Source organism: Cricetulus griseus, chromosome 6 (assembly GCF_003668045.3).
Source record: "Cricetulus griseus strain 17A/GY chromosome 6, alternate assembly CriGri-PICRH-1.0, whole genome shotgun sequence".
Classification (NCBI taxonomy): Eukaryota; Metazoa; Chordata; class Mammalia; order Rodentia; family Cricetidae; genus Cricetulus; species Cricetulus griseus.
Genome location: NC_048599.1, coordinates 50,551,757 through 50,575,204, shown reverse-complemented (window position 1 = coordinate 50,575,204; position 23,448 = coordinate 50,551,757). Strand labels below are relative to the sequence as shown.

The 23,448-nt window shown below is 42.0% G+C and overlaps 1 protein-coding gene across 1 annotated transcript in view; it reads left to right on the top strand.

Moving 5' to 3' along the window:
• Acoxl (acyl-CoA oxidase like) overlaps positions 1 to 23,448 on the top strand; it is a 268,047-nt gene that overhangs the window by 157,209 nt on the left and 87,390 nt on the right. Inside the window, 1 exon segment of the mRNA XM_035446222.1 lies at positions 19,264 to 19,373. Within this exon segment, the coding sequence (XP_035302113.1) occupies positions 19,264 to 19,373 (110 nt within the window).

Below are 23,448 nucleotides of genomic sequence, written 5' to 3'. Positions count from 1 at the left end.
ACTAGACAAAACGGAGAGCTCTGGGGTAAGTGAAAGACCCAGACTCAATATAGAAGGTGGAGAGCAATGAAGAAAGACACCTGATACCAACCTCAGGCCTCTGTACTTGCTCATATGCACACCCACATACATACATATGCTCATATGGACTCCCACATACATACATATGCTCATATGCACACCCACATAATACATGTGCTCATATGGACTCCTACATACATATGCTCATATGCATACCCACATACATGCATATGCTTATATGGACTCCCACATACATAATATGCTCATATGGACTCCCATATACATATGCTCATATGCACACCCACATACATAATATGCTCATATTCACACCCACAGACATACATATGCTCATATGGACTCCCACAGACATACATATGCTCATATGGACTCCCACAGACATACATATGCTCCTATTCATGCCCACATACATATGCTCATATGGACTCCCACATACATAATATGCTCATATGGACGCCCACATACATAAATTATGCAACAGAACAAAAATAACAATAACAATAGATGAATAATGGGGCTTGTGGTCTGTCAGTGGAATAGCCACATCTCCCTGGGTCCTCTTTCTTAATAATTCAACATCCTGGATAAGACCCAGCAAACAAGCAGGGCTGGACTGAAAGGGGAAAGAAAGGTACTGGCTGCTGAGGGACCTTGGAACTTGAGACATGAAAAGGCAATTATTTGCCCAGGATTTTAAGAAGCCTTGACAAAATACACTCCAAAATGAAAGATGCTACCATAGTTGAAGAACCAAGAAGATAGTGGCCTAATGGTAGAAAAATTTGACAATGTGTACTTTGAATCAGTTAGGCACAAGAAAAGGAGACCCTAACTGTCTTCCCAGCCTGCTCACCAACAATTTCAGTGGGTTCAGGCAGGGAGCTGATGTGTTTTCCATGGCCCAAGGAAGTAACATGAAATGGTAGTGTCTGTGTATCTATTAGTGGTACACAGGGAGCTATTCTCTATTCCTCCCACTGGAAGCAGAGAATGCTCTAGATCTCACTATTGGTAGTGTCACTGGAGCCTATTATGAGTGGAGTCTCTATATCTACCAATCAGGTGATTAAAGTGATGTCCACCCTAGTGCCAGGTGTGGGAATGAGGGTAAGAGACACCACAGTCATCTCTCTGCTTCCCATCACCATGACAAAAGGCCCAAGAAGATAATGTAAAGTGGGAAGGATTTATGTTGACTCAGTGTCAGAGGTGTCAGTTTCTGGTCACTTGGCTTCATTGCTTCCAGGCTTTGAGACATAACATCTTGTTGGCGACCATATCATGGAACATAGCTGCTTACCTCATAGTGACTGGGAAGCAGAGAGTGAACAGGCAGGAGCAAGGGGGAAGGAGCATGATATAGACCCCAAGAATATAGGTTCAACTTTATCTCCAATAGCCTATCAAATTATGAATCCATCAATGAACTAGTTGATTATCTCAAAGTCCTCATGCTCCAGTCACTTCCAAAGCCATCTAGTGGCAAACAAGCCTTCAGCACATGGTATTCAGTAGTAGTTTAAGGTTCAAACCACAACTCTCACCCCCTGCCAACCCCTAAAATGGCTAGGTGGAGAGTTGAGCCCCAGCATCACTTGGTCTCAAAAGAATGATGTGAGATAATACTTGACTTTCTCTTTCTTAATGAGAGACAGAGAGCTGAACCCCCATCCTCACCCAACATCAATAAGGGACACGATGAGGGGGTGGGGAATGGGGCAAATTGGCATTCTGTCTCCTTGTTCCCATGCCCAGGTGGTGTAAATTAGCGGTCCATCTTTGTTAAGACACTATTGAGGGAATAAAGTATAAAGAGGAACACCCTTTACCTTTGGAAACCCAGAATGAAATAGGAGCTCATTATAATAATATCCAAATACCCCAAATACAAGCAAGACCAAAAGAGCATCATTCATCATATGACAAGCCAGGAAAAGCATGAAGGAAATTAGAAAATCAGCAGATGCTTAGTGAAAAGAATCAGATGCTGGAATTTTATAACAAGGATTTAAAAGTAGCCACCACCAAAAATGCTCCTATGATAATAAAACTGCACAACAGCAGGGAATGAACAAGCTGGAAACTCAAATTAAAAGCATGATAGCATTTGTAGTTTTTCAAAGGAAAATAAAATATCTTGATAGATATCTAGCAAAACATGTATAAGATTTATATGTTCAAAATTACAAGTTTTCCCAGAAAATAACAAAGAAGACCTAAATAAATGTATATGATAAAAATAGACTTTTAGGAGGAAAATGATGACTAGACATGCAACTTAGTTGGGGAAAAAAAGGAGTATGAAATAAAAATAAATACATTGGTATGGATTTTGGTTTAATGACACAAATTTAAGGTCAATTTTGTTTTATGTATATTTCTCCTCTTGTTTAGGTTTTATGTTTATACAGCTCTTTTAAAAATGGAATATATAATTAAACACAGATGATAGTCATCTATAATAGTCAAAACTTATAGTTATGTTAATTAGATTTTCTAGATATACAGAGATATATTTGAGAATAATACATATTCTTTAAAACCTTCAAAGACCTTCAGAATATGACATTTAAAATGGCTCGGGATTTTTCATGACAGTGAGACACAACTGCTCCTGGCAACACCAATTACTTCAGAGAGGAAGATAGGCATGGAAGGAAAACTCATTATGGAGTTTGACATAGCAAGACTAGTCATTTGGGCAAGAAACTGCTCTTGCCTGGACTGTTTGACTGTATGCTGTACAAATTGGAATACAGGACTCACAGGAAAGTGAGTGATTGCTGAAACAAGATGGGACATTGCTGCAGGGTTCCTCTTTCATGGAAGAGTCTGCCAGACATTCTACAGGACACACACACACACACACACGCACACACAAAATGACTGACAAACTGCCAATACAGGTGGACAGTTTAAAATTTTATGCTTCGCTGAGAAGTCTGCCCAATACACTAGGCCTATGGGCTAAAGATGGATGTTCCAACATCACAAAGGAACTTTGGGTGACTGTCCAGGCAGCGAGATGTCTGTCAATTCTAGAGTTTATATATTATCCTCCTGAGGTCTTTGATGGACTTGAAGACAGACAGTTATAGTTATGGTTTTCCTTAGTTATGATAAAAGATAAGTTACACCTAAGACTTTAGGCTCACAAAGATAGATGATAAAATACTTTCTTTAAATTTTGCCATATGTTAATGGAATATTATTAACTGTAGTTCTTTCTTGATAACTGGTTTATTATATATAATTTTACTTAATATATAATATATTAAGTAAATTAATTATAATTTTAAAGTTAATATATAATTATATAACATATAATTATAAAGTTAATATATAAAGTTAAAACTCTTCTTTTTATTTAGACAGAAAAGAGGAGATGATGGGGGATGTCCTACTATATATGTGTTTCTCTTACTGGTTGATGAATAAAACACTGTTTGACCAATGAGGCAGGAAGATAGGCAGGACTAGGAGACAAGGAGAATCTGGGAAAGGTGGGCAGAGAGAGATGGCAGAGATGCCATGCTACTGAAGGAATAACATGCCAGATTACGGGTAAGCCACAGCCTTGTGGCAATACATAGATTAACAGATATGGCTTAATAATTTAGAGAGAGCTAGCCAATTAGAAGTCCAAGCCATCATCCAATAGTTTAATAATTATTATAAGTCTTTGTGTGCTTATTTGGGCCTGAGAAGGGTGATGGGACCTGGAGAGACAAGAAAACCAACAACAGCAATTGGTAGAGTGTTGCCTGGTATACCTGAAGCTCTAGACTTAATGCCCAGCATGGAGGCAGGAGTGTCAGAAGTTCAAGGTTATCCTTAGCTTATATAATAAGTTAGAGGCTAACCTGAGCTACAAGAGACTTGTCTCAACACAAAACAAAAAGTGGGAAAATCCATGAGACCTATAACAAAGGAAAAAGTCATAGATTTGGCATCAAAAGCATAATTCATAAAAGAAGAATTGATAGAACAAAACTGTGTCTGCCCCACCTGTTGCTGACCACTGATTTCTAGTAGTGGAGAGTGATTTCTGTTCCCCCGTTTCCTGAAATTTCTCTACTTCAGTTAGGATCAAAGTAGGATCCAGTGCAGATAGGAGCAACAGCCTCACAACTGACTGATCCTCAGAGTGTCTCTTCCTTCTCAGAGGAATTGCTCTGACCAGCGCAGTCAGCCAATACCATCTCCACAGTCCTTATCTGAGGAGTGCCTCTGGAGGCCATGCAGCTCAGAAACTCTGGGCACACAGCCGGGCATGCTGAAGGTGTCTTTCTGGGGTGTGACTGATGACAAGCTGGCAGGCTGACCCTCCCTCCAGTGTCTGTACTGTCAGCACTTTCACAACTCTGCTGTCAAGCACAGGGTTTTCAGATCACTTACTGAAGATGAAACTCCCAATTCCACCGATGCTGGGTGGCTGTCCCAGAGCACAGATATGTCTTAGAATTTCTGCGGCCTTTTCTCATTTCCCTTTGAGAAAAATGGTAGGTTTTCTGACCCTTCCATTATTTTCTAGGGCAGAGGTTTTAGGCTTTTAATGAAATTTAATTACACCCTCCACCAAATCCAATTATGATCTGAATCCATGAAATCCCATTAGAACTTCCTTTTGCCTCATTAGGTATACACCAAGACAGATCCCTGTCTAATCCACTCTGGCAGGTTTCCTAAATAATGGCGTCCGGAGACTTTGCATATATTGTTTATTACCCTGAAGTGAAAATATGCAAAACATGCCAATGAGCCGCAGGGAACTTGCTTAAAGACCAAATGGCGGCATTCTGCTCCTACCTGGCTGGAGTGACTTCTGTTCTAGATAGTCTGCTTAGGAACACTGAGAGCGTTGTCTGTTCATAGGTGAGAAGCCTGCAGTGACCCTGGGAGTCCTGGGATCCACAAGAAGAAACATTTTTTTCCCAAGCAAGTGATAAGTGGCTTGCTATAGCCCTGGACTGCTGTGGGCAGCCATGAGCACAAAATTTCCCTTTTGTGTTTTTGTTAAAATACTAGATTTTAGGGCTGGAGAGATGGCTCAGCAATTAAGAACACTGGCTGTTCTTCCAGAGGGCCTGGGTTCAGTTCCCACCACATGACAGCTCACAACTGTCTGTAACTCCAATTCTAGGATACCTGACACCCTCATGCAGGCAAGATGCCAATGCACTTCCTGGCCAAAGTGATCCATGCTGCAAATGACAGGGTTTCATTTCTTCTATAGCTGAGCAATATCCCATTGTATACATAAGCCTCATTTTCTTTGTCTGCTTGTCGGTTGATGGGCACAGAAGTTGATTCCATGTTTAGCTATTTTGAATGATTCTGCAGTGAACACTGGCATGCTGGTGTTTCTTTGGTATACTGGCTTCATTATTGGACGTCCCATAAGAGGGATAGTTAGCTCAAGTGGTCATTCCATTTTTGGCTTTCTGAAAAGCTGTGATGGTCACCTTAATAGCTGTGTGAAAATATATTCTTTCTTCACCTCCACCAGCATTTTCTCTGTTTTGTTTTACTACTAGCTATTCTGAATAGTGAGCTGATACCTCTGTAGTTTGATCTGTATATCCAGAGAGCTAAACCTATTGAGTATTTTCATGTATTTTTTGGCCATTAGACTCATTCTTCTAAGAAGTGTCTATTTTAAAGTTGAATTATTTGGTGTGTTGTTCTGTGAGTTCCTTCTATATTCTAGATGCTAATCGTTTGTCAGACAAGCAGTTGGTGAATGCCCTCTCCCATTCTGTGGGCTGTCTGTTCACTCTGGTCTTATTCCTTTTGTGATGCAGACAGTTTTTAGTTTAATATAATCCCTCTTTTATACTTTCCCCACACTTTCGAGGTCATATTTTCAAAATCATCACTTATACCACTTCTTAGAGTGTTCCCCTTATATTTTATTCTTGTGACTTCATAGTTCAGAGGCTTAAATTTAAATCCTGGATCCATTTTATGTTGATTTTTGTATAGTAGGGAGACAGAGGCCAAACTATCCCCATTTGGAGATGACATTATTCCTAGTATAGAAAAGTGTAAATACACTGCCCAAGGTGCAATGGGGCTGCTTAACAAACTCAGGAAAGCTGCAAGACATAAAACCAATGCACAAAACTCTAGCATTTTACACATCCAATGACAGGATCCCTAAGGAAGAAATCATGAAAGTAGGCCTATTAAAAATTTCCAAAAGTATAAAAATAAAGTGCACAGGGAAAAATTGAACCAAAAAGGTCTTTACTTTACAGATTATGAAACATCAATAAATGAAGACAAAGAAGGCATTAGAAACTAGGAAGAGCAGCCATGCTGGTACATAGTAATGTTAAGATGTCCAGAGAACTCAAAGAGATTTACAGATTCCTAGTAATCTCCATCAATGTAGTCCACAGAACTATAAAACAAAAATAAGAAACCAAACAAAACCACACACACACACACACACACACACACACACACACACACTTAAATTCATATGCAAGAAATCTTGACCACAAAGAATACATCTCCCCACCAGATTTCAGAAGACCACAGACAGCGTGGCACAGGCATAAAGCCAGCGTAAGAAAGCAGAAACCCAGAGATAAATCCAGTCATCCACAGCTGACAGACACCACAAGGGGATAGAAAATGCAATGGAGAAAGAACAGCCTCTTTGGTAAATGAGAAGCCTAGGTAGCTAGGCACACAGAAATCAAGAACTGAAAAGACAATGACTTTCTGGACCGTTGTTCCCAAGAGGAGTCTGTGTAAAGAAATACCAGGAGACATTTAATCCAAAGGAGAACAGGAAAGCCCCGGGGTCAAAGGATGGCTTCGAACAGGAAGTGGTTTCTGTTCAACAAAGAGCACATGTAAAAAGCAGGAAGACTTAGCCCGGTGATGGGGAAATGAGTGAGAAAGAAGAAAAGCCCATGAGGACAGCTAGGCTGCAATGAGGGGCACTCAAGAGCCCATGGGAATCTTTGACCTTGACACCTTCCGCTGGTTTGACCAAAACTACCGAAGAAGAAGTGTCCATTCTGGAATGAGACAATGGAGACAAAGCATTGAATAGGAGCCTTTTATTTTTACATAAGGTTTTTAGGTTTATTTTTATGTGATTTTGAATTTTTAAGAATCAAGTATACTTGAAGTATAGTCCCTTTCTGGACATGACATGACTACCACAGTCATGAACTCACAGTAGCTGTGGTTACCTACACAAGACCTACATAAGTTCAAGCCCAATAAAATTTCAGCATAGATGATCCTTCCCTTTGGGGGAAGCTATTTTGCCAGTGGATAGTCTCTGGGGGAGCAAGTATCATTATTTTTTGAGGGTGTGAATACAGGTAGGTTTTCCATACTTTAGTGGATGGCCCCACATTCATGCATATATGGGTAGTACTAACTGGACTTATCAAATATCCAAAACAAAGCAAAACAAAAAGCCCACAAAACAAAAACTAACAAAAAATGCACACATACAACAACAACAACAACAACAACAACAACAACAAAACCTCCAAAAACAAAGACATGAAGTTTGTAAGGCACATGTTGGGGAAAATGTGGAGGAATTAGAGAGGGAAATGAAGGGAATCTATATTTTTTTCTCAAAAATAAAGAAAAATTATAAAAATATATAGTTCCTTCTTGAAACATAAAATGTAGGTAAGGAAAGAGAAGGATGAAAAGTTGCAGACAAGACATTTTTTTCCCAAGGGATCATCTACCATGTATGTATGTATGTATGTATGTATGTATGTATGTATGTATGTATTCATGCATCTATCTATCTATCTATCTATCTATCTATCTATCTATCTATCTATCATCTGTCTACCTATCTACCTATCCATCCATCTATCTGTTAGCCTTACTTGTCTCCTTCCTCCATAGCAGGGAGAGTTAGAAATTTTTGCCCAGATAAGTAAGATACTGTGAACTGGAATGAGTTCCTTGAGGCAAACCTGGATTGACAGTAAAAGCTGTATCTTGGTCTGAAGTTTTGGAGTTCCCCTCTATTCTAGGGGAGCACTGTAGTGAACCAGAAAGCAATCTCACAGATGCCAGTCCTCTGACTTTGGGTGAGTCCAGTGGCTAGCAGGTGATGTTAAGGGACCCAAAATGGGAACAAGCATATGCCCACATCAGAAGGTGGGATCAACTCAGTCACAGCCCATCTAAAGGGCTGAGATCTGGTTGTCAACAGGACCTGGGCTGGCGGCCACTTCTGTGGATCGTATCTCCTGTTTTCCTGGAAGATCAGCTTCCTACCTTCTGGAAGGCTGGGGGTAGGATGGAGAAATAGTTCAAGATCCTTCCCTCAGGCCTGCAGATGAGAGACATCATAGAATTACCCGTAATGTAATAACAGCAGAAATATTAGTGGTAAATAAGAAGTGTGAAGTCAGGGTGTGTAAGATGAGGCCGGAGAGGCCTCCAGACCTGGTTAACAGATGCTGTGAGGGCCATGGTATAGTTGGGCAGCCAGAACCGTCCTAGAACTAAGCCACAGACTTCAGTAAGGTGGTGGAGTCAGAGCTAGGGTGATGGCATGAGCATATAGAAGGGTATCTCCAATATCTGTTTAGGCTAGAATTGATCCCAAGCAATTCCAAATGTGATCATTCTCTCTGGGAATTAGAGGGACTTTGGAGAAGTTTTTAAAAAGGTTGACCAAGGTAGTTTGGATAGGCATTGTTTTTCTCTCCCCAAGTCCATTGACCCACACACAAAGCTGGTACCCAGTTTTCAAAACCAGATGTTACATCGTCTAAATATTTAAAGCTCCCTTCAAGGACTCCATGTGTGCACTTTTGGAGAAAGGGAGCTTTCGAAACCCAAACCGCCCTTTTATCTTTGCTTCTCGGCTCTCCAGAGAAATGCCTTCATTTTCTGCACAGACTGCAACAGTTTTGCAGTGAAGTTGATTTTAGCATTGTTGCACAGTTGATGCCCGTGGGTCCTTGACAAGAATGTGTTAATTGTGTATTTTAATTTTGATGATAATCTAAACAGAAATAGTCTAAGTAGGGTATTTCAACTGTTAGAATAACAACCATCCAATCAGGGGCTCACATGAGCTCCCAGCCTTTGTCTTTGTACACAATTCCCTGCCATCCACGAAACCACCTCTGATCCATGGGGTGAACATCCTGAGATACTTAGCTGATGCCTAAAGCCACCAGTTGTACACAGACTACCAAATTCTGGCTATGCTGTTTGTTCCTGGACCACAAACACCTATGGTGAGATTTTATTTATATGTTCGGTTCAGTGAGATTAGCTAAAAATAACAATAGCACAACGATAACAATATACTGTAGTAGTTATTACCAAAGCTCAAGACTGTCTCCGGAATTTTCCACCTAATATTTTCTGCAGACATGACCATGAATAACTGAAATCTTGGAAAGTCACTGTGAATAATGGAGGAAGGACTGTGGGATTTGTAAGCTCTCTGTACCAAACCCCAACACCTTGATCACTAGTAACCAATGAAGGGAGAAAAGGCATAGATTCAATTTAAGTGAAAAAAAATGTGTGTGTGCCAAGGAAAAGCCAAAGGACAAGGGACAGCATGGTGTGCTGCTGTTGGGAGGGCTTCACGGGCCACAGAGCGGGTGAGGAGGTAGACATCTTCCCCAGCCTGCAGCACCAAGAGCACACTGTCTGGAGTTCTGACACAGTCTAGGAGGGCCAAGTTTCTGCCACCAAGCATTCTACCCCTTGCTATTGGGACAGTTGAGACATGAGATTCATTGGTGTTTGTAGTGTGGTTTGTATTTAATTTTATCATTTGTAGTTGGACAGATCTATAAACATAAGGTATTTATATCTAGTTTTACATTTGAGCATGTTTAAGTAACATAATTTGAAAAAGTAAAGTCAACATTGCAGGGGAATTTATTTTTTTTTCCCTATGAAGGTTTCCACATCACTCAAATTCAAGAAAACTTGAGAGGATTTGTTTTTAACAGTCTCCTCGCTGTTTGTTTATTTATTTTGTCACTGATGTTAAACTTCATTTGCTTTTATTTTGAGTAATAAAAATTATACACGTGTAGTGTTGGAGTTGTTATCATGGCCAGGATTGGAGGGGGGCTGACACTTCCTTGAACTCAGGAGCCTGATGGAAGTAGAGGACATGCCCACTTGAGACCACTTGAGATAGGGTGGGGGTGGGGATGAGGAAACTACAATCTGGGAGGGGCTCTCATTTGCTTTGGAGAGTTTATTCTGAACCAGTTGCTAATGGGTCTATCAATCAGTACATTCAGTAATGTTGCTAAATCCATCCAAACACCTATCATTCTCATGGGGACCCCAGGGCCAGCTCTGTAGCCCATCTGTCCTTGAGGCCTGATCCTCTTTCCAGAGGTCAGCTTCACTGAACTGATATGTAGTAAGTAGTTCCTGCATCATTTCCTGGGTCTCAAAGCAGCCACCTCAAATCTGGAGGAGGACAGAGCCTCAGGAAGACCCCTGCCTCATGAATCCTTTGTCTGGGTTCCTCTCTGGTCCCTTTGGAATTCACAGTGCACAGGCTGGAGCTTTAGCTTTGGCTATGTAGAAGGCTAGGCATGAGAATAAACATGTCTGTCTCCCAGTAGGACAGGCTTTGGACCTGAACTGGGGTGTAGAGGCACTGTACCAGCTGATGGCAAAGCAGACTTGCTCCTGAGCTGGTCTCCACGGCACAGGGTGAACTAGCCAGCCACATAAAGTACATTCTTTAGGATGGTCACAGAACCAGCAGGGCCACACTCCCGGCTCCTCGTACCAGCTGCTGTGGGGCCCTGGAGGATAACCGAGCGGTGGTCTCTACCTTCAGGGCCAGATGGGCCCTTTAACAATGCAGCAGGCCCAGGGGGCTCAGAGTGGGGTGGGGCAGCAGGTAATCTGAGGTCCTTTTGCTTCTTCCTAGGGGCGCACAGCTGCTGCTTAGCTCTCTCTGATAGCTGTCCTGGGGAATGTGGGTTCAGGCTTTCCAGAATTTCCAGGGTTTCAAGTGGTGAGCACAGTATTTTTAATGTGAGATGGCTAGCATGGTGGGATCAAAGGAGCCTACCTACCAGGAGGTGTGTGAGCCACCCACATAGTAGGCGTAGGCCCTTGGCTCCCAAATTGATAACTCTCCTGGAAGTTTCTACTCTGAACACTAGCTTTGGAAGAGGTTGGTGGCTCTTTGGGGAGGGCAAAGGACCAGGATTGAGTCTCACAGGTTCTTGTCCTTAGATCCAGGACAGCCTCACATGACCGTTAAGTCCCTTGAATTGGCAGTGACTATAAGAAGCACAGAGCCGGAAGTACTGGAGGGACAATGCTCACTTAGGCTAGACAGCCTGGTTGTTTTATTCCTGGTGTGAAATCTCTAGTTTTCCTTTTCCCAGAAAAGGGGGACATCATCTACAATATACATAGGGTTGCATGTATGTCGTATTCTATATTGCCATACACCTCTGGGTGCACAGCATGAATGCAACTATGTTATATTGTGGCCATTCTGTGCATATAAATAAGCTTTGTGTCTGTTCCCTACACCAAAGAGGGCTTTGGTTTCTGTACAATGAGCTGGCTTGGTCTTCAGACATCAGTGCACCAGCCCTTCTCTGGCAAGGGAGAGTCTGAGCAAGACCCACGAAGGGGAGCCATATGGTCCTGATGTAGTAGTGGAAGGTATGAGCCATGTGCTGTGGCAGGACTCTGACTGCGTGATCCATGTATGTGGGGAATGGAAGTGGGGAAAGGCACTGCCCACAGACCTGCACACGCAGAGGTGTCAAACCATAGCTGCCATGTTACACTCAAAGAGTCTACATAAGAAACTCCATTAGGAAACAGCAAAGGTGCTTTTCCAGAAGCCTCTCTGCCCTCTGAGGTGTTCTTCCCACAGCCCTGGAAGAGGGAACTGTTTCCTTCCCTGCCCTGATGATGGCAGTGTGAATGGGTGGTGCCTCTCTATGCCTATATTGTTGTGACCTATTGTCACCTGCCACCTCCATGCCAACTGTGGAGCTACGTCTCTACCATCTGTCCAGTACTCATCTGTTCCTGGATTCTGTATGAACCCTGGTAACTGTCCGTGTGCCTATCACATAGAGTGTGCAGTGAGGGTATAGAATTATTAAAAACGTGAACTCCAGTTTAAGTTCCAATCCTTGCACTTCCTAGCTCTGTGATGATGGCAACCTGCTTGAGTTGTCTTCTTTTTTTAATTTATTTTTTACAATTCCAATGCCAGTTCTCCTCTCTCCTCTCCTCCTGCTCCCCCCACACTGTCCCCTCCCATCTGCTCCTCAGAGAGGGTAAGACCTCTCCTAGGAAGTCTACTAAGTCTGTCCCATCATCTTATTGAGGTAGGACCAAGGTACCTTTCCACCCCACACATGCCTGTGTCTAGGCTGAGCAAGATATCTCTCCATATAGAATGGGCTCCACTAAGTCAGTTTTTGCATTAGAGTTAGATCTTGGACCCACTGCCAGTGGCCTCATATATTGTCCCAGTCACACCATTGTCACATATGTCAAGGGAGTCTAGTTTGGTCTTATGTAGGTTCCCCATTTGTCAGACCTGAGTCAATGATTTGAGTTGTCTTAACTAGACAATCAGTGCCCAAAGATGCCAAAGCATGAAATGAGCTTTCTGTCTAAAGAATTTAGAACGGAATCAAGGTAGACACTCAGAGGAAAAGGCCATTGTCATTGTAAGTGTAGCATAAAGAATTAAGGGAAGGAGGGAAGGAAGGAGGGAAGGAGGAAGAGAGGGTGTAGCAGTAAAGAGAAAACCTAGAGGCAGATGTTGGGTTCAGGCTTCAAGATGAAGATCTGAGAAGCAAAGCAGCCAAGCCACTAGCTCTCACCTCTACCTCAGGCTGCAAGGGCTGTCCAGTCTCCATGAGCACTCACCAAGCCTCAGACTGCTGCCTCTCCTCAGCATGGCTAAAACATGATCCTGACACTGACTACCGAAGACCCTGTTCCTATCTTTGATACCTTTCTAGTGCTGGGATTAAAGGCATGGGATCACAGGTGCTGAGATCACCTTTGTGTGAGCTGTTTCTTTTAGGACTGGATCGATTTTGTGTAGTCAGTATGGCCTTGAACCAACAGAGATTCCTCTACCACTTAATCCTGAGTCCTAGGATTAAATGTGTGTGCCGCCACCACCTAGCTTCTATAGCTAACTTGTGTGACTGCTTTGCTATTTTGATCTTGAGTGTCTTTAATAAATCATAATCAATATATCACCACAGGAAGGAAGGAAGGAAGGAAGGAAGGAAGGAAGGAAGGAAGGAAGGAAGGGCGAGGGAGAGAAGGAGGGAAGAAGAAAGGGAGGGAGGAGAAAGATTGGTTCTTTGCCCTTTAAAGTTCACGTCAACCCACCCTCCTCCCTGAAGTGCTCCTCACAGTGGAAGGATGTACTCTCCACTCCTTGAGCCTCTGGGTCTGTCATGTCCTTGCTGGTGCATCATGACCTTAATGGTTCCACCAGTTCAGTGTGCACATGCTGACCTCTCAAGAGCCAGGTGTGTCTCATTCATCACTGTAGTCTGCACTAAACTTAACATGAGCAGTAGATACCGTGCACATAGTAGGTGCTTCATAAATGTGGTAGATTGCAGGAAGGACACCATTAACCTGCAGTTCATTTAATCAGGAAGAAACAGAGAATATAAGGTAAATTGGGTCCAGACTTGGGTAAAAATAACAAAAATCTCATCACCCCCCTCCATTCTATTGAAATGTGCTTTTTTTTTTTTTTTTTTTCTGAACCCAAATAACCATTTCCCTCTGCTGAAAAAGTCAGGTACATGTTTAAGGAATTACTCAGAATCACACCAGTCATGTTACAGGTTAACTTAAAATCTTGTCTCCTTCTTCCCCTCCCTTCCCTCATCCTCTCTCTCTTATTACTTTACCTTCCTTTCTCTCCACCCTGAGGATTCTGAATGTTCTCCATGAAGAAGTCTTGCCTGGGTGGGTGAGCCAGCCCCTGAGACAAGGGAATTGTGATGGTGTCTGGTGAAGAATAAAGCCTACTTGCCCTTTTCTGTTATTCATGCACAGAGGTGGCCCCTGAACTGCACCTTAGGAGCCCAGTGTTGCTGCTATCACACAGAAAGTGTTAGGACAGTCAGTTCTATGTGCATTTTGAGGAAGGACAAATGATGTCTTAGCACACATGCCATGCAATATTGAGTGTCTGAATGTTAACAAGGAATCCCACATTCTCCATGACAGTTCTAACCAAAACTCCCATGGCCAGGACCAGCTTTGTGGGGGTGAGGACTAGGCAGTAGCACAGGACCCATGGCAGAAGGACCCCACTTTGTTTTCTGTCCTCTTGTCACCATCTAGAAGTTAGTAAAGGAATCCTCCTTTTTATTTTGCCCTTGCAGCTCTGTTTGGACCTCTGAAGTCACAGGTACTACTGCTTCATATGAGTCTGTCACCACAGCTAATGCAGCCCCACTGTGTCTGTCTCTCCCTTCTAGAGTTATTACCTACAAGTTTCTCCTTAGAGTCATATTTTTCTAATTGGCTCAAATGTTTCTGTCTTGGCAGCAAACACTTCCTGTTAGATGTTTTAACCCAAGCTCACTGTACCTGGCAGGAATCCTTAGCATGTGGAAATGCAAAGTTGCTTCATAGATGCTTTGAAAAGCAATTTGACCTAAAAATTTATTAGTGTTATACAATCAGTGTTCCAGGATGCATGTGATATTTATTACAAATGTGTGTTTCTGTTGTCATCTTTCTGTGCAGTTACTCACAGTCATAGTCTTGAATATTGGCTACAGATTAGCTTAATTCCTCCTGTAGATGGGGCTTTTTCTTTTTTTAAGAAAAAAATGATGTCTTCTCTGACTCTTCAGTCATTCCCAACTTCTAATAAAGGACTCTTGGATAAGCATGCAAGAAAATAGGGTATTCACACTTAGAACCAGAGAGCTGCGTAAGTGGCCAGAGACATAACCCCAGACAGAAACTATATGACCTTTCTTAAGGATATTTGGTATAAGGACAACATCAGACCTGGAGAAAGATGTAACTACTTGTATTAATTTTTTTCATTTTATAACAGGATATATTTTAAGCTAGGCTTAAAATGGTGGTACATGCCTTTAATCCCAGCGCTTAGGAGGCAGAGGCAGAGGTAGGTGGATCTCTATGAGTTTCTGGACAGCCTGGTTCTACAGAATGAGTTCCAGGGAAGCCAGGGCTACAGGGAAAGACACCTGTCTTGATAAACAAACAAACAAAAAGCAAAACACAAAACAAAATGAGAGAAACAAGGATATATTTTTTCAATAATGAAATACCTACTGTGAATAAGATCCTGGAAAATAAATATGTGGCAGAATTTCCTGCTTTTGAGAAGCACTGCTGTTATATATGAGATCACTTTCCTCATATGTATCTCTGTGCTACTTTGACTTTGTAACTTGTGTGAATCTGTGATGGTTTTAAAGTGGAAAGCTTCAAAAAGAGTGTAAATACAATAAAAATATAGAACATTCTATTATAGTCTATTCGGGGACATATCTCATTGTGGGGACGTTCATCTCAGCTGTATGCTCAGCTCAAGCCTCTGACTTGTCTTGACCTTGTCTGTTATTTTGTTTGATAAAGTATTGGATCTAGAGCTCCCGAATCTCAGAAGCTGAGAACTTCTATCACTAATCTTGGGGTCAGTCTTGACTTCCTACTAAATTGGATTTAAGAAGCATCTGGAAGATTATCAAAACACATCTGGGTATGCCTATGAGGATTAACCTAGAAGGAAGACCCTTAATTGTACCATCCCATTGGCCAGGGGCCCAGATGGAATGACCAGGGGAAAGAAAAAGTCAGGCAGTGAGCCTCTGCCTTCTGGCCACCATGATGCCTGCAGCTCTGCCTACCATGATCTGCGTGCTATGAAACTTCAAGCCCAAACCAATCCTCCCACTATGTTGCTTTGTTTGATATTTGACACAGTGACAAGAAAGTCTACTAACACCTGGACTCTCGCTGGGAGCCATCAGCAGTACAAAATAATCCATTTGAAAAGCATATTGATTTGTCTCATGACCTAGAAAAAGAGCATAAACCCCCAAGTGGGTTACCTGCTTCTGTGGTGCTAGCCACGGGGCAGTTTTTCTTGGCGCTCTTAAATTTAGCAGGAAGAAGTTGATTATTATATCATTCTAATTTTATTCTAATTAGGGTGACTTAATATTCTCAGTTTAAATCACTTAAATCAGCAGTGACAGAGTTAGAGGGTGTTGCTGAGGGACCGGAGAGGAGGTGAGAAGAACCGGAGAGAGGAGGTAAAGGCCAGAAGGGAATGTGCCCGTTTGTTTATTAAAGAGCGAACTTGAATCCAATGGCTTTTTGACTCCCCAGTCTGTTCCTTGTCCTCTGGTGAAGGACAAACACATCTGCCCTCCTGGTACCTATGTTCCAGGCAGTAGGGAGGAGACTACAGCATCCACCATGTGCTCTGTTCTGGGATGGCAGTAAATCCAAGGAAAACTGCAGTGAGCAGGAATCAGAAATAGTCATTGTTTAATAGCTGGAATGCTATTGTTTTTGGAACTAGAGGGAGATCAAGTTAGAACAATCATAAATTAAACAGAACAAAACTGTAAATGTTCATCTTGATGATACAGTGATAGAACCTGAGCTTGGCTACTGGGTCATTTTAGTTCTACTTTTACTTATAGTTAGTTGTTCCCCTAACTGTTGGCAATGTTTGATTTTCACGCTTATATTATATAGCTGTAGCTGTCATAAAAATACTCATGTTACTTGACCCCGTAATGCAGTGATTCCCAAGCCCGTTAGACTTAATGCATTATGCTCTATATTTCCCCCAACCCCTTTATCCTAAGATAAAAATCTTGGGCCATGTAGTCCATCTAAAGATATAACTTATTTTTGAAAATATTTATTTATTTTTATTTTATGTGTATGAGTGTTTTCCCTGCATGTCTGTCTGCGCACCCATGGAGGCTAAAAGAGGGTGTTAAATCCCCTGGAACTGGAGTTACAGAAGCTGTAGCCTGCTGTATGGGTGCTGGAAATCAAACCTGTGTCCTCTGGAAGCCAGTGCTCTTAACCTCTGAGCCATCTTTCTGGCCTCTAAGGTTATAAATTTGAAGTTTCAAGACAATCTTCAAGGAACCAAACAAAAATGGCATGTCCTTGCACAGCTCCAGGGGCTCAACCTGATGAGGAGATGTGTGTGAATAAAGAAATCAGAGATACACAGACAGAAATCCTGGTTCGGGGTGGACTGGACTCCCTGCTGGAAAAACTGCCCCAGGGTAACTCTGTGTGTTTATTGTATAGCACTGAACAGGGAGGCAGGGTTATTGCAAACAAATGGAGTCTGGGCTTATTTACACTGCTGGATTATGGAGGTAGATTTGGCTAGTCTTGTAGAAGCTGTCTCTAAAGGAGAACAATGTTCCGTCCATAAACATGGTGGGGCTGGGCAGGGGCGGGGGTGGGGGGCAGCAGGGGGAAACTATGGTGTCCATTTTCTGCCCACACCATCAACTCTTGCACTCACACCCCAAGGGAAGGCTTTTGTATTTTGCTGAGCCTTGCCCCCTGTCTCGGAAGGTTTTACCATTTTCGCATGGGTCTGAGGCTTTATGGTCCTTGGCATGGTTGTGCCTATCTCAACAGCACACATTTATTTAGGACTACACTCACTCTTCTTCTTCCTGCAAGAAAATTTGGAGATTAGAGGACAACTTGTAGCAACTGGTTCTCTCCTTCCACTGTGCAGAGAACTGAACTGAGGTCATCAAGGTTGGCGGTGAGTGCCTTTACCCACTGAACCAGCGTGATGCCTTGAAATGAATTATAATAAAGCAAGATAAAAATCTCAGTAAGGCATAGCAATGTCTGCATCTCTACACAGAATTGCCTTGATAGCCGCAAATGCAGACTACAGCCCAGGCTCAAGCACCAGTTACAGCTGGGAATATTGCAGAGTGCCATCAGTAGGGAAGAAAAGAGCAGCTGAGTTACTGTGTGCTGATCTAAAGCACCTCTCCCTTCACTCCTTTACCAGGCAGCTCTATCTTTCCAGAGTCTGGCACCAGAGAACCCAACAGCTTTGATGTAATTGAATTCTGGGCTCTCAACAGCCTACCAACGATTGAACGTGGCCCGTGGTAGAGTGTTGCAGTGTTGTAGTCCTCTGCTGTCTGAGGTTGTCCCATGTACTGCACACCTGATATTATACACCAGTGCTAACAAAGTTCCTGCCAACAAGCTACAAAAGTTGTGAGAGCTTTCAAGACCTCTCCCATGAGTAGTAGTATGGTTCTCTCTAAAAGACCTGTGTTCACTTGCATGAGGATTTAGTCTCTGTGATCCAAAAAGGAATGAAGGACCTGGGTTTAGATCCCCAGCATCCATGTAGAAGCTGAGTGTGGCTTTAACTCTAGCACTTGGGGAGTAGAGACAGAGGCTCCCCACCAGCCAGCCTAGCCAAAACGGCAAGCTCCAGGTTCAATGAATGAGGAAACCTGACACACACACGCGCACACACACACACACACACACACACACACACACACACACACACACACACACACACACACACACACAGAGAGAGAGAGAGAGAGAGAGAGAGAGAGAGAGAGAGAGAGCGCAGGGGGCAGGGTAGGAAACCTGACATTTACTTGCACCCATGGGTGAGTGTACCCACTCACACGTGTGCACTATACACACTATGCACACACACACATACATACCACTGAAAAATATCAAGCTTATTATGATAGCATGCAGCTAGAAGCGACCTAAATATCCTACTGAGTGGAAATTTGTGATTAGTTACGATTTGTCTAAACAATATTACACAGACATTAAGCAGATAAGTAGGTTCCTATGTCACAATGAGAATTGAAGGTCTTCTTACAATGCTATTGTGAATGAAATCATATATCACATCCATATGATCCATGTAAAAACATTTTGTAAATTCGGGTCCTGAGCATTTCCTCAGAATTAGGACTCTGCCATGGGGAGGGATCAGAGTGGTCTGGTAAATGCCACATGTCTATCAGGAGATATGGAGGCCCCCAGAAGGATGGGGTCTTTGATGTCTTTCTTTGTTTGCTAATGGCAAGTGGCCTTAATCTGGCTGTGTCGTTTGAGGACACTGATAGGTCCTACACTTTTGAGAATGGCTGATCCAGGATAAATTCTGTGCAGGTGGTGGCCCGGGAACTGCTGGCCCAGTACAACAAGCAGTATAAGAAGAACCCAGTCTTGGGGCTGATCCAGAACTGGACTACAACTGCTGGTGACAAGCTGAGAACCAGGTACACACGACCCAAGAAGGCATCTTTACCTCCTTAGGGTTTCATTCTGAGCCTGTTTATAGAGCCTTGACATGGGCCATCTTGCCCTTGCTTGACAAATTTAGTATCTGATGTTTGCAAACACAGTAGGGAATATGCAAAATCAGTGCTTATGAGCCTACCACCCAACGTAAGACCTAAAATGTTTCTGCCTCTACCCTTTCTTCCACGTTCCTTCATTATTTATTCTCTGAGTTTAAAATCTTAAAACTTCATTCAAGTTTCCACCTTTGATTGATACTTGAGTTTTGTTCGACATTTTGACTTTTTTTTCTATTTTTGGTTTTTCGAGACAGGGTTTCTCTGTGGCTTTGTAGGCTGTCCTGGAACTAGTTCTTATAGACCCGGCTGGTCTCAAACTCACAGAGATCTGCCTGCCTCTGCCTACCAAGTGCTGGAATTAAAGGCATGTGCCACCACTGCTGGCCTACTTTGACACTTTGTACAAATTGGTAAAATACCATGTTCATGTTTTCCAATGAACATGGGGAAGATGTTTTTTGTTTGTTCGTTTGTTTTTTTTTCTGGGAAACATGGGGAGAGTCTTTTCAACTTAGAGCAAAATGTAGATTCTACAAAGCCACAGACATCCATAGAGTGAGCCCACCACCTCAGATGCAACTGAAGCCAACTCCATGCAATAACCTGACCTGCCCAGCACTCATGATGTTCTCTGGTGTCTAAAACAAATGAAAGGATATTGATCTCAGTCTTCCAAACTGATTTCATAACTCATTCCTGACTTATAACCTGTTGTTTGAAAAACACTCCTCTAGGGTCTGTTACCCAAGACTGTAATTGTTCTATGGTAGTGTGTGCCAATGTTAACTTTACTAGACAGCTCAAAATAGTTTTCATGCTACAATTGCTACCATCAGCATGCAGAAGTCTTCAGATTTGGCCTTCTCTGGATCACACTGTCATCTACAATGTTCACACTTGAGAACCATGTTTTCAAGTAAAAAACTTCATGACAACACAAACCTCTATCATGTTTTGAGTAAGTTTGTGATTTTATATCAGGCTCACAAACATCTTACCTCTAGCTCCAGAGAATCTGACACCCTCTTCTGGCCTTGTTGGGAACTGCACTCACATGTGTTTACCCACACATAGACACATAATTAAAACCAAGAATAAATCTTTAAATAACATCAAAAGTAATATGAGTGTGCTGAAGGCCACTGAACTCTATGTATAAAGTAGTAAAATCAGCAAACGTTGTTTAGAGCACAAGTTGTCTTCTCACCTCCAATACATAGACACATGCACACACATGCACACATGCAGACACACTTACACACATGCAGACACAGGCACACATGTTCAAAGACACACACACACGTAAACACATGTACACATGTACATGCACACACATGTATACACATGCACACACAGACACACATGTGCAAAGACACATGCACACATACAAACACAAATAATAAGCATGATAAAATTTAAGAAAAAATGCTGTTTTCTGAGAGATACAACTTCTTTAAAATCTCCCTTTATTATTTTAGTGCACATTTGTTACAACCACGTTATAAACATTAGGAAATCTTTTTGCATCAATGGAAATTATGTGACATTTATCCTTTATTGTCTTTATTTGATATGCCTTTGTAAAATGTCTTACATTTTGTGTGTGTGTGTGTGTGTGTGTGTGTGTGTGTGTGTGTGTGTGTGTGTGTGTGTAGGTACATGCGTGCCCAGAACATGTGGAGGTCAGAGGACAACTTGCAGGAGCAGGTTCTTGACTTGTGCCTTGTGACTTCCGGGGATTGAACCCAGACCATCGCTCTTGGCAGCAGGTGCTTTTACCCACTGAACCATCTGTTGCTTCCCATTTTACACTTAGTCGCTTTAGACAGAAGTCATAGTTTTATTGTTGAAGTGTTTGGGGGAGAACTTTTTATTTGGTTGGAAGAAGTAAATAAGAGAGTTAAAATGATCTGGGCTTGGGAGAATATTTAACCCTTGACTTAACCCAATGGTTTTAGGACTGTTAAAGCTTTTTCTTCATGGGTCACTTTTGGTAAGTTCCACCATCGGCTATGTCCTCTCTGTCATCCCATGCTTTCTATTGTGGTGTCTCTTTGCTTTATTGCTGTTTTGTAGTGGGGACATCATGGAGTGTTTGTCACAAATCTGGACAGTATAGATCAGTGTTCATCTTGGATTTTTGGTGAAATCACAGGACATGGTACCACCATGTGTGAACCAGACCATCACTGATGGAATGTGACATACCATGTAACATTAAGTATTTTAACAACTCTATTTTACATTATATGCTGAAATAATGATAAACTATGGCACAGTAAATACATGAAAGTCTAATATAGTTATTATTATATAGCACTAAATCTTATACCTATTTGCTGATGTATTTTTATATGACTTTGCCGAGTTTTTATATGACTGCCAGGCAGCACAGTAAAGCTGTTCTCAGCAGCATCTGCATAAACACATAGGTTCTGTGGTGTGCTGTGATCTTTTTTCCTTTCTTTATTTTTATTTTAAGATAGGGTTTCCTCTGTGTAGCCCTGGTTGTCCTGGAACATGTTCTGAAGCCCAGAGTAGCCTAAAACTGAGAGATCCACCTTCCTCTGCCTCCTGAGTGCTGGGATTAAAGTCATGCACCACCATACCTGGCTGTGATTTTATGATGGTCATGGTACTAATGGCAATGGTAAGTTTTCAGCTCCATTGTGAGCTTGTGGGATTGTTATTATATAGTCAGAACATCATTAACTGGAATTCACTGATGATGTCACTCATTAGTCATCTCCTTCCTGTGCATTTTAAAGTAAACTGCAGACATTAGCACACTTTGAAATAGCATTGTTTATTCAAGTTCAACCTGTGGGGACAATTGTCTTTGCTCTTATGTAGGATTTTCCTTATGATACCTCTCACATGTTTTAAATGTAGACTTGTTGAGTTTTGGCAAATGCATACACATTATTCTGATATTTTTCCACTGAAGACTAGAGTTTCCCATTCTAGGATTTTATGTAAATGGAACATACCATCTATACTCTTTTGTAGCTGCCTCAATAATTCAACATAATGCTTTCTGAGATTTACTCATGGTGTCATATGTATTACTTTTTCCCTTTTTATTACTGAGTGGTATTTTATGGATATACTATGATTTGTTTTCCATTCTCTTGTAATGGATAGACACCTGGGATGTTTCTAGTTTTTCACTGAAATGAGTAGGCCAGCTATGAATATTCTTATATAAGTCTTTTTATGAACGTTTCTCTTGGGCATGTAGGAGACATGGAATTGCTAGGTCATAGCGCATGTGCTTATTTTATGAGAAACTGTGTGAGATTTCCAGAGTGGATTTGACCATTTGACATTTTCATGAGTAGGTATAAGAATTCTGGCTTCTCTGTGTCCTTGGCAACATTTGACACAGTATATTTAATTTTGGACACACTGCTGGATGTAGTGTGCTGTTTCACTCCAGTTTCCATTTGCATTTCTCTGATGACCAATGATACACATTTGCATTTACTCTAGTTTTATTTCTTTAGTCATTCTGACTTCCTGTAAAACAGGCAGTTATCTGAGAGATCCCCTTTAGCAGTGGTCCTGGTTTCAAAGCTTTCTACTTTGGGTGACTTCCTTGGGCTCACAGGGGACACAGATGTGTGGGTGAGGTCTTGCACACACAGTGCACAGCCTCAAGGGAATGAATAGACATTGACCTATGGTAAACAGCCCAGGATACAATGGCAGTTTCTCACACAAACATTCACAGCTCCAGGTTTCATAGAATAGCCTCCAGGATGACTAAGACATGTTTTAAAGATAAACCAGGTAAGTTCTTTATACCTTTTATGAGCTAGACTGAGTCAGGAACTCGGCTTTCTGAAGCAAGGTTCAGAATGAGCATTGATTTGTAATTGAAATTTCCCAGGAACTGGGGTGTAAACATCCCGCTCTGCCTTCTGTCTCCATGAAAGGCAACTGCTCACCATTCTGGCTCATGAAGGATGCTCTTCTACTTAAAATGAACAGC